The sequence below is a fragment of the Poecilia formosa genome, unplaced genomic scaffold (genome assembly GCF_000485575.1).
Source record: "Poecilia formosa unplaced genomic scaffold, Poecilia_formosa-5.1.2 Scaffold152, whole genome shotgun sequence".
NCBI classification, from domain to species: domain Eukaryota; kingdom Metazoa; phylum Chordata; class Actinopteri; order Cyprinodontiformes; family Poeciliidae; genus Poecilia; species Poecilia formosa.
In genome coordinates, this window is record NW_006800091.1 from 41,982 (window position 1) to 57,773 (window position 15,792).

Genomic DNA, 15,792 nt, shown 5'->3' on the forward strand with positions numbered 1-15,792 from the left:
CTTCTTTGTAAAATTGTTCATGCTCACTGATTGGATGGAGAACATTTGTTAACATCAATTCTCAGTTCTTGGCACACATACATATTGTGATTTAGTCCTGGACTTTCACTGCTTTGGCTGTATATTTAGTGCAGTCGTCCTGCTTCACCCCATTCTCAGTTCCTTTGCAGTCTCTAAGCTGTTTTCCTCCAGGATTGACCGGCAGCACAAACTCTTCCGTTTTTCTAACTAAAAACTAAAACAGGCAATTTCACCTCATGATTATGCAAAACAAACACTCCAGAGATTGTATTCAATCTTCCCAGTTGGGAATTGGTCCTTTTAAGTCTCGGGATGTCCAAATTATTGCCGGTTCAAAATACAGATTACATCGCATGACAACAATTCTGCTGAAAAAAAAAAAAGTATTTGGTCAGAATTTGTTTTGACATTATGCTTAGACATCAACACTTTAAATGGCTATTGGTAACAGAATAATTGGAAAACTGCCAAATATTTAAAAGTTATTTGAAAAATGTGTGAGTGCATATGACATTTTTGATGTTTGGATAAAATTTCTAGGTAAAAATTAAAAACATTCAAATATATTTTCTTATAAAATATCATCAGTCACCAGTTATCATCTAATGATTCTAAATCCAATTTTAATAGAAATTTAATGTGCCTCCATATTACACTTGTTTATGAATATTTCAAGAAATGTATCCAGCAACATTTTCTCTGAAATTCTGTAGAAGAAACCCCACAGCAACGAGTCGATGCGAAGTCACAATTGATTTTGTGCTGATTTAATCTCTTGATTGAACAGCTGTTAATATTTGATTGCTTGTATTGATAAGCAACCCGATTTTTGCAACTCACTGTACACTGTATTGTACATTGAGTCAAACAGTCTTATTGAATTGGACTGTCTGGAGGTTCATACTATAATTGAGTTCAAAAGTTGACCTGGCTGAGTGGCTCCTCTGGCTTTTATGTCCACTTGAATGATGGTGACAGTGAGTGTGCTCGTGCCGCAAACGGCCATACTTCAGCCGCTGCAGAATTTCAGCCAGATCATCTCCCTCCCTCTCTTGCCATCAGCTGTGATTACTTTGGTAAAACAGCTCTGCGTCGCAGAGATCCAATTTTCCTAATGCACAGCCTTCACGCACACACACACACAGCATGGTTATTGATGAGGCAAAAGGGGAGGGGGGCAACAAGGGGCACACACACTGCTGGGAAATGGAGAGAAAGACAGAAGGCGGTAGTGGGAATGAGACAGAAGTTGGACGTGGACAAAGACAGGGACAGCTGGAGAGGGAAGGAATGGCGTGAAGGAAGAGAGGAAAAAGAGGGGCTGGCGAAGACATGGACATCCTGATGTGTGAAGTGTCCTTTGAAAATGGAGCGGGACGTCCAGTAAAAGAGGTAATAAAGCAGAGGACATAGAGAGGGGGACAAGGGAGGAGAGGAGATGCAGGAAGGAATACTAATATGGCGTCTTTTCACCGTGGAGGATGAAGTGTTCTGGAGATGGTGAGGAAGAACAAAGTTCCTTCAGGATGCATTTACCGACCATTCACTGGTGTCAAAGGCTAAAGGGGAACATCAAGGAGAAAAGACAGCGTGCCGGTCAGAAGACGCTCCAATGATAGGAAGCAAGGTGAAAATTCTCCTGCTCAGGTTGGATCTGGGACGGTTTTGGGTGCAGTTTCTGCAAAGATATGTTCTCCACAATTACAGGATCAATGAGAATCTAACTGGGATGTGAGAACAAATGACAATCCAAAACCATTTTGCAAAAAAGACACAACACAACAAACCGATTTTCAGCATTCCAGTTTGCTTGTCAAGGATCAACACCTTTTATTGGCAATTTCTCCACAGTTTCTGACAGGAACATTTATGAACATATTTTGGTTTGAAGAGACTGCTTTGGACATTTTAGGGGTGAGCATATTTGTACCTATAAAAGCTTTTCAACAATGCAATAACTTCTACAGAAATCATATCCACCAAAGATTATTCCAAGATTTTCCATGCTTGTTTTTCAAGAACTCCTCTTGATAAGCTTTTTTTTTTTAACTTGAAACCTCTCATCAAATTCCTAATTATTGCCATGAATTACTAATGGAAGAACCTGTATACAGAGAACTTTCCCCTAAGATAAACATTTGTAGATCAAAATGTTGTTGAAAACTACATAATTTGAAAAAGAGACTTTTTTCAGTGGCAGAAAGTTTGGCAAAAGTCTTGATTCAAACCCCAAACTTCTAAAACCAGTCTGTGGATCCGTGTTAGAGACCTTTTGGTTTTCTTCCTAATTTTTTACAATTTAATTGTTCCATGATTGTTCAGCATCAACTTGATGGTGTGTCTCTTTCTAACCAGAATTTCTTTCTTTTTTTTTTTCTTCTTTTTTTTTTTGTCAAATGTACTTGTGACCTATTTTATTCATTAATTCCTCTTTAACTCTGTAAAGTACATCATCACTTTGGGTTGAGCATCTCCAACCAGGCCAGAAGTGTTTGCAGCATGGGACTCAGCTGCTTTAAGTCTTGGAAATATGACAGTACAGGCCACAAAGGTAAGAAATACACACAGCTGGCATGTTAACCCCCAATCTCTCTCAAACTCTGGTTGCATGTGTCATCCACCAAGGAAAACAGTTAAATGCTGAGTCAGGAAGTTTGAGATTCTTGTCTTGTGTGTCCTGTTGTGTGTGTGGGGGTGGGGGGTGTGTGTGTGTGCGTGTGTGTGTGTACATTGACATTGAGAGGGACAGAAAGCTAAGGATGATGGGAACTAGAAAGAGGACAGTGTTTAAGTGTGTGATGGCATGATGGGCAATTGAAGGTTACATCTACTGTTCTGCTCTTGCTTCCTACAGATCAACAAAGATAACCAAAGTAAATAAAGAATGCAGTTTTAAAATAAGGATTAGCTAAGTGAAAAAAAACAACCCAACCCAAACTTTGTTAGTCATGAATGTAATGTGTTTAAGCATACTTCAGTTTCTCTAGCTACAGTCTTTCCTGAATGCTGTCAGACGTGTGGAAGCAAAAAATAATTTATGTAGAACCTGTCTAACAACACGAAGTAGGTTGAAAAACCTCAAAAGCAGTATATCATTCCTTCAAGAAGATTCAAGAACAGATGAAAAGCAACGTCAATGACATTTAAGAGTCTGAAAATAGTGACAAACAACAGCTCATTAGTGAGAACTGAGCTGTTGGTATTAGTTGGAAACTTTCTTAAACATTGAGGACATGTTTAAGTAAGGCTAGAAAGAGTTCAACTGTGTCTTCATCAATAAATATTTGGTCTTATAACTGTTACAAAATCCAATCAATATTTCATAAATCTGTTAAAATACCAATTATTGATGCTAAAATACAGTTTGCTCTTTAACCAGTTGAATAACAAACTGACTTGTGATTAGCCGCTGTGGCTTTAAAAGTAGAGACAATCTAAAGAGAATTGTATTCTGAACATTAGCTTCATTAGCTGATTAGCTTAGCCAGAAAGCTATCACTAAGCATGATTCAAAGCAGAAACAGTTCAACTTTATCCTTTGAAACAATTTCTTGTCACTATAATGCCTAAAAAAGTTTCTACATATAATAAAATGCAAGTTTTAAAAAAAAGATTTATTTTTAGCATACTGGCTAATGAGGCTTATTAGCTACAAATAAGACCAGAATTATCATTATCTTAAATCCCAGGCAGGAGGAATTGATTCATGATGATTCCCACTGAGAATGACATCTTAAGTGAAAATATATGATTTATTATTGTGTAAATGTAGGTAACAGAGATGTGCTGGCCAGCCCAGGCTCCTATTTCTTCCTATCCAACAGCGCTGGTCAGGGTGACGAGTGGTTGAAGAGCCTTAACAAAGGAGTCTGGATCCCTTTCACAGGTGGGAACTCACTAAAACACACAAAATGGTTCATGTGTTCATTGGTATTACTTGGAGACCCTAACACAAAACATTTATTAACTCTTACAAGCTTAACAAAAACAGAGAACTCCAGTCTGATTTTAGGATTTATCGTAAGGGAGGGATTTCTGTTTCTGTTGCAGGGGTTTTTGGGCAACGTCTGGATGAGACGGTGCTGTATGAGCGTCGGTATGGAGTGCGTTTGGTTCCTCTGGTGGTGGAGCAGTGTGTGACATTTATCCGGGAACGTGGTCTGCATGAAGTGGGCTTGTTTCGCCAGCCTGGACGCACCAGTCTGGTGAAAGAGCTACAGGAGGCTTTTGATTCTGGTGAAAGGCCGTCTTTTGACAGGTTCAGCTCCTTCTCTTTTTCTTATACAGATTTCAGATCCCATTTAAGTCAAGTAAAGCCAAGTTTATCTGTATAGCACATTTCAGCAACATTAGCAGTTCAAAGTGCTTTACATCATAAAACTACAATACAGTAACCAATTATGAAACTAGCAATAAACTTTACATTTTGTCAAATGCCAACATCAAAATCATGAATATGTTGATTAATGTGCCACTTACAACTAGTCAAAGCCAACTCTAAGCAGGTGAGTTTTTAGCCTTGATATAAAGGAACTAAGTGTTTCTGCATCTTTGCAGTTTTCTGGAAGTTTGTTCCAGATTAGATAAGCATAAAAGCTGAATGTTGCTTCTCAATATTTCATTCTGGTTCTGAGAATGAAGAGTAGACCTGAACCAAAACACCTCAGGGACCTGGAAGATGTTCCAGACTGTTTTGTTGTGACAATGTGTTTTGAATATATGTTGGTAAGCCATTCAGTGATTAAAAAACTTTAAAAAAAAAAGTATATTAAAGCACTTATAAAACACCCAGAAGTGTTTTTGTCAATAATTTAATGTTTTTGGTAATTGAAAAATAACCTGTTACAAAAACCTCCAGAATGTAAGATCCCCCTCACCTGGCAACCCCAGTGAAGTTCAGTTTATTACCTAACAACTCCAGCAGCAAATAGTCTGTCATCTAGCAACAAAAGCAGAGCTCCAGCACATTTGGTCAGCTGGATTTACTGCTGTATGCGATGTAGTATGGCTGCTGGAAAAGACAAATGTTACTATCCAGAAACCACTTGCTGCATTCTTGTTGGTTATGCAAGAGGCTCTACTTCTACTATTCAAAGATATATGGTTGTATAATTGTACATTTGTTTGCAGTCACTTTGAAGTGCGAATGTTAACTTTGAGTTGGGGGGCTTGGCGGTTTAGGTAAGGAATCTGGTGTGTTGTGTTTTGTCTGCAGCGGGACAGACGTCCACACTGTGGCATCACTGCTGAAGCTCTACCTCAGGCAGCTACCAGAACCTCTGGTTCCCTACAGCCACTACCAGGACTTTCTGCTCTGCGGTCAGAAGCTGTTAAGTGACCGTACAGTGGTAATCACTCAGTGCACCACACCACAGAGACTGATGTAAAACACAACTATTGGTGAAAACACATTGCTCAGATTAGATGAGGTTTAATGAGTGTTTTATTTTAGAAAGGTTTCTTCTTTCTGTTTTATCTCCATGTCCTCCATCAGGGTCTGGAGGAGTTGACGAATCTTCTTCATGAGTTACCTGTCGCAAACTTCAACCTACTCAACTTTATCTGCCAGTATGATCTGTCTGACTTCATTAGTTTTGACATTTTTGGTGATTAAATCAAGGCAGATTGTTTCAAAGTTGGAACCAGCTTCTCTGTTTGTGCAGCTCATGAGAAATGGATGTGTGTGTGCAGGTTTCTGAATGAGGTTCAGAGCTGCTCCAGCAGTAACAAGATGAACGTCCAGAACTTGGCAACCGTGTTTGGACCAAACATCCTTCGAGCCAAAGCTGAAGACCCACAAAGCATCATGGGAGGTAAACTGGCAGCAGCTTATTTAATATTTTTTGCTTATTTCAAAATACTACTACTTCATAAAGGTTTTTCAGTGCTCTAGAACATGTCAATATTTTTTTACTCCTAAATTAAAAGCATAATCGGTAAGAAAGTCTGTAGAAATCATGAATTTACTTTTTGCAGACTAACTCTTAATGCATTTACATAATTTTTCCATTTTTCTCAGTTGCCAGGAAACATTAGCATCACTGATAAACTTTGTCTCTCATGGTTCTCTATTGACCCTGCAGGTTTTCTGTCAGATTAGGTTCTGAATTGACGTGAGTCGATTGCAAAACTTTATTTTTCTTGAAGCCATTATTTTGTTGATTAAAAATATTCTTGGAATCTTGGCGATGTTTTAAAAAGGCTTAGCATCTTCACTGTCAGTCTTCTAGCTTACACCTGCAGGTTTTGGGTCAAAACGGTCAACAATTTCATAAATTTTTACATACCATGATACTTGCACCTGAGGTACTCCTGGGTTTAGAGGTAATGCTCAGTGCTTTACCTGTTGGAATTATCTTCCAAAAACATAAGTTTACTTTCTTTAGACATGTTGGAGGTTTTGATCCAGACCTGGATATATTCTTAAGAAGAGAGGTATTCTATCTCACAACCAGTAATTGTTAAAAAATATTTCACCTCCTGCTTAAGTTTAGGATAGATGACCTTAAGCAAGTGCAACAACATTTTCTAGCTTTGACTTCTGGACAATAAGTTCTTCTTGTCTGTCTCCAAGCTACAAAACTGGTCCAGGTGCTCATGTCGGAGCTGATCAGACAACACAAATCTCTGTTTGCCAAGTTCCCTCCTTCTGCCTGCTCTCATCCTTCCGCAACGCCTTTGAAACAACCCCATCTCCAGCCACCGCCCTGCCTTCGCCAGCTGTCTTTGCCTCTTATTGCAGACCACTCAAGTGAATCAGGACAACCAGCCGCACATGCAGACCACTCTAGGTAAAACACAGGGGTTCAAGCATTCAACAGTCAGTTGGCGATTAGTCATTCTCACACAAGTAGAGAATAATAGATGCATCTGAAAAATAGAATTCAAAGGAAAAGTTAATTTATTTAAGTAAATGAGTTTAAAACCAACCACAGCGCCACCATGACCATCAAAGCACTTTTTTAAACATCCGCCTGTGGGCAGGTACCTGGTCCTGCTGAAAAGTGAAATCTGAATCTTTATAAACCTTGTAAGCAGAGGAAAACTTGCACAAGATATTTTGATTTAAACTTATAATATGAGAAAACTATTTCACTTATAACTGGTAGTTTTTCATCAATATAAAGGAATTGTTGACTTAAAACAGGCTCCTATCTTGTACTGAAAAGTTTATTGCAAGTTAGTTCTGTCTTATTTCAAGGGTACCAAGATATTTGCAGTGGAAACTAGACCAAAAATACTTGTTAACATTTTGTGTTTTTGCAGTTTCTCACTTTTGAGGTTCAAGTTAACATTAAAGATCCGACTTCAGTATGAATTGTCTTTAATAACTGTTGAAGTTTCTTCCCTGCAGTTGTATCTTCTCTGCTGCTGGTAAATCAGACTTGCTCTCTGGTCAGAAGAAACACCTTGGCCATCGCTACACTTCCTCCCATCCAGAGAACTGCTTCTACCCCTTGCCTTCCTCCAGTGAGTCCATCAACCACCACCCTGGGAGGCACAAAGGAGATTTTTACAAGTACCATTCTGGGCAGGGTTCATCTTCTGCAAATGCTCAAGCCACAACAACCAACCCCCAGCTACAGGCCAAAAGCTCAAATCAGGGGGCAATGGGATGGCAACGCCAAGAAAAGGCAGCCTCTGCCTCCTGGAGCTGCAGAGGAGCAGAGGAAGAGGGTGAGGTTCCTGAAGCAGCCAGTGGGGGGAGCAGTCAAGCACAGGAGGACAGTACACCCTCAGTCTATGACAACCTGGACAGAGCCTCTCTGTCTCACACATTGGAGAATGTTCCTACTGAGAACTTTGATTTAGATTCTCCAGGAATCAATGTTGGAATGTGTGAAACAGAGGTAGATCGAGCAGAACTGGGGACGGCAGGAGACTCCTCTTCCTCATGGTCTTCCTGTGAAGTTCTACCATTAGATAAAAGCAAGGATGACCTGGGGGTCAGTAGTCCTGATATCCCACCAAAGAGATCCAGAATGTTGCCTCTGAATCAGAGAACAGAACAAGAAATCTGTGATAAAGATGATCATGAAGACAATGGAGTTGAAGGCAATGGTGCCAAGCAACATCCGAGCTCCTGGGCTTCCTGCTCTGTCATCAGCATCAGCCCTCTCAGCACAGGGAGCTCAGAAGTCTTCCTCCCCTCTGGGGCTCCGGATCTCCAGGTTCAAGAGTCTCATTTAGAGTCGAGGGACACTCATTCTCTGCTGGCCAAGCTGAGGCAGCAGATGGCTCAGCAGAAGGCAGAGTACCAAAACAGGATTGAGAGGTATTACTTTACTAAGGTTCATACAATTTCAATCTGACCCCTAACACTTACCCTTACCCCTACATTTGACTGACAGAGCCACTCACCAGGACATGCATGTTTACTGTTAACACTAATTACCCCACTGTTGCCAACTCACTGATGTCCTTGCTATATTTAGCAACATTTCAGACGAAAATATCAGTATCGGCCACAATCAGAGTCGGCAGGTCAGGCTTTTTAAAGATTGGTAGTCAGCAGTCGGTCAGAAAACTGCAACCAGCTCACTGCTAATGCAGAGGTGCTGCAACAAAATTAAGATGTAAAAATATACAAAGGTTTAGGAAATCTGAACACTATTCTCTGTAAATGAAGAGGTGCAACACTTTGGTCACTCCGTGTCATTTATTCATGGATTACAGGTTGGAGCGCTGCAATGACGCCCTCGAACGACAAGTTGCCGTTCTGCGACTCAGTCTGGAGCAGCAGAGGCGAAGCCAGAGCGTGGCAGAGATCAAGATCAGAAACATGGAGCGAGCCAAGGCAGACGCAGACCGCCGGAACACCACCCTTCAGAGGGAGATGGAGCTGTTCTTCAGGACATATGGAGAAATAAGGAGAAGAAGAGGAGATCTGGGAAGAGCTGGAGGAGGAAGCATCTGAAGACTGAAAGACTGTTTTTCTCAGCAGGAGTGAAAAAGGGAAGAAAGAAGCTGCAGTTAGCAGCGGACGGATTATATCAAGATGAATTAATGGTATGAAAACAGAAATAAGAACATCACATTAGTGGAGGTTCACGTTATTAAAGGTCAGATCTGATGGGATTTTTTTTTTTAAATTTGCCTTTAAATCTCATATTAATTCTCGTCTTCCAAGGAAACTCAGGCAGCACACTGAAGCCTGTGATGACTGAGACTCAGTCAGTCCCAGGTGTCTCCAGGTGATAAAGCATCAGTTTTATGTTCCACATATCCTTTACAGTCAAAACTGTACATCTTTAATTACTCCAAAACGCTCAGACTTGATGTATGAAATATTTAACGTGTCAGCATGACCTGTTTAACATAGTTAACATATTGATATTAAATACAATTGTGCTCTTTACAAAATGGTGGTGGAAATTAAATAAAATTCATAAATTATAATATGTAAAACTAAAATTATTCCAACACTTTATTAATTTGGTTTTTAGGAAATCTTTAGGAATTATGAGTAAATATTTTTAGTTCCATCTTTATTAATTTAAGAGCACATTTACAAACCTACAAGGTCCCATCTCCATACCCTGCATGGTGACTTATTGAATGAGAAATCCAACAAAAAGCAGTGAAGAATACACAACTAGTGGACTTTAAATAGGTGGGCGTCCACTGTACATTGATTCATTACTCACAGGTTACTTTTGATGATTGTGGCCAATGAAAACCCAAATTGGGCTCATTAGAATTTTTTTATACTACATTAAAAAAATAAAACCTGGTTAAATCACATAAATGTCGACATTCTGATTTCTTGAGACACGTGAAAAACCTGCACATTTCAAATCACATCCGCCTGGACTCAATATTTATGTCTGCACATTATCATCATCTGAAACCTGAAACCAATGTTTCTGCATGAAAACACTTTTCTAATAAAACCTATTTTAATCCACTTTCTTTTATTATTTATTGCCAGTTAATCTGATATGAATTAAATGAAAACTGAAAGCAGGTCTCTTCACAGGAGGATGAGATCTACTGTGATCAACGTGGAAATTATCTTTGTCATGAAGTGCCAATGAAATTTGTTAAAATAAATTTTTTTTAAACCAAAAACAATGAAGCTGAGACTTTTTCATTTTCCCCAGAGGATGAAATATTTATTGTCAAACTGTGCCGGCAACGTGAACTAAACTGTACAGACAGTAAAAAAGAAAAAAAATCGAAAAGAAATATAAAATAAAAATCACTGAACTGACAGAAACTTTCTATCAGGACTGAGTCATGCCTACAGACAGAACATTAAACTGATGCTTCAGTCTGATTAAAGGGGGAGAGTATCACACTGACCACTGAGCACCTGTAAACACAAGTACTATAGACTCATCTTTAACAAATGGAAAGTACATCAAATATCAACAGTTAGTGACCACACAGAATGACAGCATCTGAATATCACCACAGTAGTTACAAGTGGTAAACTTTCAGGATTTTTTTTATTTTATTACCAGAAAATAGTAATAAGAAGAAAAAAGGTTCACTTTATGGTCAAAAGTGCTTAATGAAGATGCTTTGCACGTGTAATCTTACAGAAACTTTTATATATTATGTTAGCCATCATCTGCAAACCAGGCAGCACAGCAAATAACTTGCCTAAATTAAGATAACTTGGCAGTAAGGCCATAGTTTGTTATTTAGGGAGAAAATATTTGAAGTGTTTAAATATATATATATATAAAATAAGTGACAAGGTTTCTGTGAGATGCAGAAAATACACACAGCAGTTTTTAAAGTCCAAAAATGTAAAAAACAAAATCCTTCAAATGCAGTCGTCAGTAAAAATAATGGAGAAAAGTGAGTTCAATTTGTGAAAATTTCAAATTTCTTTCCAAGTTTGAGCTCAGAAAACTACAAACTCTACATTATGAGGGAAGCTGCATTGAGTCTGAACACTGGAGATGTTCACATACAGGAAAAATGTACAATTGTTGCATTTTCTGTAGCATATGTCTGATTACATAAAGTCAGCAAATACATCAGCTTAATTATCACAATTTATGCCTTAATCGTGTAGAATTACTTAATTTTTTTCCTGTGTTAGCATTCTACATTCAACATTGGAGAATATCTAATTGTTTTCTCATAAATATGTGAAGATAATATAAGAATTTCTGAGTTTGGCCACATTATGTCTTTCATTTCATCTTTTATCTGCAACGGCTCTAATGCTCAGGAAATGTGACTCAAATAACATCCAACATAAAAAGTTTCTCTGAGTTATTTTGGTTTGATCGGAGCGTTAATGTCATATTTCATAAGGATTAATGGAAATAAGACGAAATAAAGCGGAATTAGATTACATTTTACATGTGATTTGACTTTTTATGCACATTTATCTGCATTATTTATGAAAATACTTGACTAAAACTATAAACAACCAAAAATGAGTAATGTACATGAGTGTGAAGCAGGAAGGGATGAAACGAGGGTAAACGCCTATGAATTAATCCTAAGGTGAAACGATGTTTTTCATGCTATTTTTTTTGTAAAACAAACAAAAAAAAGCTGGTTAAAAATGATCAACATAATAAACAAGGCGACATAAACCAAAAACATGAGAGAAGAAAATATTTAACATTATTTTTACAGATTAGCAAACTGAAGCTATATGTTCTAGCATGAACCCAGTCTGAGCTGCCGAACGGCTGAACTTTAGAGCTCTGGTTCTGAAAATCCTTCAGCTGGAGTTCAGCTACCCACTTGTTTGACGTTACAGTTATGATAGATGGTCACAGTTCTCACATGAAGTTACAAACTCAATGGATTTCAATAAATTTTGAATTCCTCCTGAATAAATAAATAAAACTTAGGGGGGTTTAAAATGCTTTCAGTCTGACTGGAGTTTATTTTATTAATGATATATAGAAAATATAAACATCAAATGAGCAGCAAGCACAAAAAGAATTTCTTTGGAAACGGTAAGACTCATGTTTCTGTTGAACCTGAACAATAAGGGAATGTGAACAGTAAAATGAGGGACTCTAGGGTGGTTTTGTCATGTCGTGGGACCTTGGTCGTATTAACGGCGATTGTCTCAGAAGCCGGACGGCGTCAGGATGTTCATGTCTCGGTGTTTGAGCTTGTGTGGCCGCGCTCCCTGCCGCCGGCCCTCCACCGTGGGGATCTCCATTTTGGGCGGGGACACCCTCTGGGGGTTGTCAGCCAGCCGCGTGGCCTGCGACTTCATCACCTCCATGGGAGTCGGCTTCTGGGCTCCACGGTACGCCTGGATGGCAAAGCCTGCTGGGAGAAAAACGCAGCAGTCAGCATATGCAAAAACTCTACTTTGAAATGAACTACATTTAATAAAGAAAAAAAAAACAGTTTTGAGAAAAATCATCAATAATCACTAAAAAAAATTTACTGAAGCATATTTTCTAGATTGTTTGAATACAAATTTCAAGCAACTTCTACTTTGTCATCAATGGTGTTCTGTTTCTTTCCGGCCTAAATACGACGCAGAGGCTTGCTTATTTTAACCACTCTTCAAGATGGGAAAGACAAGAGAACCTGCCCTTTAAGAAAGGCAGACATGTCAAACTGATTACAAAGAACTGGCTACTGCCTCCAAACCACACAGCTCTACAGTCTATCTGGAACTTCTCTGCACAGAAGAAAGCGAAAAATTCCTTAAACAATTCATGTAGGTCTTAAAGTAGTTTTTAATTAAATTGAATTAAAAAAAATCATTCCCAGTGGCAATAAATATAATAATAAAAAAAACAAAAAAAACAGCATTGGACCAAAGACGGAGCCTTGGAGGACTCCAAAAGAAATCTGAGCTGCAGCTGAGGATAAATCAACTAGTTAGACTGGAAACACTCCAACTGGTTAGGTAAGATTCAGAACATGGAAGGGTTGTGGCGGCTATCACTGCACACAGATCAGAACTACATGGTCAATGTTATCAAACACAATATTCAGGTCAAGGAGAACAAAGACTGTAGCCATCAAAATTATGGCTTTCAGCAGCATAATGACCCAGCGTGTGGCCAAATCAAGACAAATGGGTCATCAGACACAGTCAGAGTTCATCCAATACCATCTCAGTCTATAGATCTACATCCTATAGAAGACCTCAGAGGTTAGCACAGGAGAGGACTCAGTACAATCTGAAGATTGTACAAAGAGGAACAGTTAAAGATTGACTCACTCTACTCTTATTTAAATGCATTTTTGAGCTGTTATATCTCACTGCTGAAATTATACATTTCTAATCCCCGTGTTTACTTTGGAAATAGTGCATTTTTATTTGCTTTGCACTTTTGTAGCAATTCTTGTTTTAAGATGTCTATAGCTAATTAAAAAAATATATTCTGAACTTAAATTTAAAATCTCCCAGGAAGATAAACAAATCTCAAATATTTCCAAACACATCCAGAAGAGATCATTCCCCGATTCCTTGATGACCTACCTAGAGTCATCCTGGAGGAGAGATTTTAGGTCTCCAGTTCAACCATTCCAGATGTTAACATCTAACAGCAGCTTCTCTGCAGCGTCTGCTGTCTGGTGTTCATGTGTTTATGTAGAGGGAAATTCTGCGTCACTCTTTGCAGGGGCCAATGACTGACAAAGTGAATGTTGATCAGTGTTTACTGCTAGTCTGAAGGTCCTGCTTTCATCCTTTAACCCAGAATGTGGCTGTGAATCTGGAGCAGAAGCTCAATCTAATAATAAATAAACAGTTTCTGTAGGTTTAAGATCTTTTTAAGACCATTATGAATACAATTTAAGATCTGTATCATGACACAAATGTACAAAAGAAAACTAAATATTTTACATAGTAGTAATGCTTAATTATTTTGCACTGAATGGACATATGGATAGGCAACAGAAATGAGCCAGAGGCTAAGACAAACATCCTTCAGCAAACTAGTGATAAATTTACACTAGTTTTCTAGATAGCACATGCATGCTAGCAGCTAGTTAGTGGGAGCCTCAGAAAGCAATGAAGATGTCAGGGCAAGACTAAATGTTTCCTCGATAGCAAAATCCTGCAAGGAAAATAAATTATGTAGAACGTACGACAGAGTCCTGCCACCACAAAATTTAAGACCTGTGATTAAAGCAATNAGAGTTGTTTAATTTTTTTCAGAAATTGGAACTGATTAAATTTTTTCAGGGTATGTTTGGAGTTTGAAGAAAGCTGTATTTTACATTATTATGAGATAGTATCTCATTATAATGAGATTATTTTTTATTTTTTAACAGAGTGGCGGAAATGGGCTTCCATACATTACTTCACATGTATCAAGCTTTTCATTTTATTCACTAGTTTTTCACCACCTTCAGTTCTGTGTCAACTCCGTCATGCACTGTCAACTCCGTCAGATGGACTTTTTGTTGTTTTTTGTTTTAAATAATATTTATTTTGTTTCTTGAGAAGCATTTGTCTGTAGAATGAGTGAAAATATTACTAATAGGATATTTTAAAAATCATTTTATATTTATTTTTGTCAGATGGTGATGACAAAGTTCTGGGTCAGGTAGATTAAAAATGTAATTTAAAAAAAAAAAAAATTGCAACTGGGAGCCTGTACCTTAGCATCTTTACATTTCCTAAACATTATTTGTCATATTTGCATACATAAGGTTAAGAAATAATAATAAAAAAAAATATGGGAAAATTAAAACCCATTTTGTCTCTATTCTCAAGAATCACTGAGGTTTATGACCCTACCCGTTTTGCACATTTCAGTTATTTTGCTGCTTCTTTGTAAAATTGTTCATGCTCACTGATTGGATGGAGAACATTTGTTAACATCAATTCTCAGTTCTTGGCACACATACATATTGTGATTTAGTCCTGGACTTTCACTGCTTTGGCTGTATATTTAGTGCAGTCGTCCTGCTTCACCCCATTCTCAGTTCCTTTGCAGTCTCTAAGCTGTTTTCCTCCAGGATTGACCGGCAGCACAAACTCTTCCGTTTTTCTAACTAAAAACTAAAACAGGCAATTTCACCTCATGATTATGCAAAACAAACACTCCAGAGATTGTATTCAATCTTCCCAGTTGGGAATTGGTCCTTTTAAGTCTCGGGATGTCCAAATTATTGCCGGTTCAAAATACAGATTACATCGCATGACAACAATTCTGCTGAAAAAAAAAAAAGTATTTGGTCAGAATTTGTTTTGACATTATGCTTAGACATCAACACTTTAAATGGCTATTGGTAACAGAATAATTGGAAAACTGCCAAATATTTAAAAGTTATTTGAAAAATGTGTGAGTGCATATGACATTTTTGATGTTTGGATAAATTTTCTAGGTAAAAATTAAAAACATTCAAATATATTTTCTTATAAAATATCATCAGTCACCAGATATCATCTGATTCTAAATCCAATTTTAATAGAAATTTAATGTGCCTCCATATTACACTTGTTTATGAATATTTCAAGAAATGTATCCAGCAACATTTTCTCTGAAATTCTGTAGAAGAAACCCCACAGCAACGAGTCGATGTGAAGTCTGAATTGATTTTGTGCTGATTTAATCTCTTGATTGAACAGCTGTTAATATTTGATTGCTTGTATTGATAAGCAACCCGATTTTTGCAACTCACTGTACACTGTATTGTACATTGAGTCAAACAGTCTTATTGAATTGGACTGTCTGGAGGTTCATACTATAATTGAGTTCAAAAGTTGACCTGGCTGAGTGGCTCCTCTGGCTTTTATGTCCACTTGAATGATGGTGACAGTGAGTGTGCTCGTGCCGCAAACGGCCATACTTCAGCCGCTGCAGAATTTCA

General features: G+C 38.0%; 1 protein-coding gene and 1 long non-coding RNA gene across 3 annotated transcripts; one reads left to right on the plus strand and one right to left on the minus strand.

The window, feature by feature from the left end:
* The first annotated feature begins 2,422 nt into the window (after positions 1-2,422).
* Positions 2,423-11,931, plus strand: LOC103146139 (rho GTPase-activating protein 22-like). 2 transcript variants are annotated; one of them, XM_007563908.2, is made up of 9 exons: positions 2,423-2,572; positions 3,794-3,907; positions 4,072-4,279; positions 5,237-5,369; positions 5,516-5,589; positions 5,713-5,834; positions 6,596-6,812; positions 7,376-8,296; positions 8,698-11,931. In XM_007563908.2, the coding sequence occupies exons 1-9, from the start codon at positions 2,521-2,523 to the stop codon at positions 8,936-8,938; spliced, it is 2,082 nt and encodes a 693-aa protein (XP_007563970.1). In that variant the 5' UTR covers positions 2,423-2,520; the 3' UTR covers positions 8,939-11,931. The 2 variants fall into 2 exon arrangements, with proteins under 2 accessions (XP_007563970.1, XP_016532786.1); XM_016677300.1 differs by having other exon boundaries at positions 8,373-8,789.
* LOC107837573 (uncharacterized) lies at positions 11,859-14,085 on the minus strand. Its single transcript, XR_001663596.1, has 2 exons — positions 13,451-14,085; positions 11,859-12,279 (listed from the first exon to the last, which is right to left on the minus strand). It is a non-coding gene; the product is annotated as an uncharacterized LOC107837573 (long non-coding RNA).
* Between the last annotated feature and the right edge of the window lie 1,707 nt (positions 14,086-15,792).

Coding starts and splice junctions, on each gene's coding strand:
- LOC103146139 (XM_007563908.2), top strand. CDS start 2,521: ATGGGACTCAGCTGCTTTAAGTCTTGGAAATATGACAGTACAGGCCAC. Junction 3,908..4,071: donor AGTCTGGATCCCTTTCACAG/GTGGGAACTCAC, acceptor TTTCTGTTGCAG/GGGTTTTTGGGCAACGTCTG. Junction 8,297..8,697: donor TACCAAAACAGGATTGAGAG/GTATTACTTTAC, acceptor CATGGATTACAG/GTTGGAGCGCTGCAATGACG.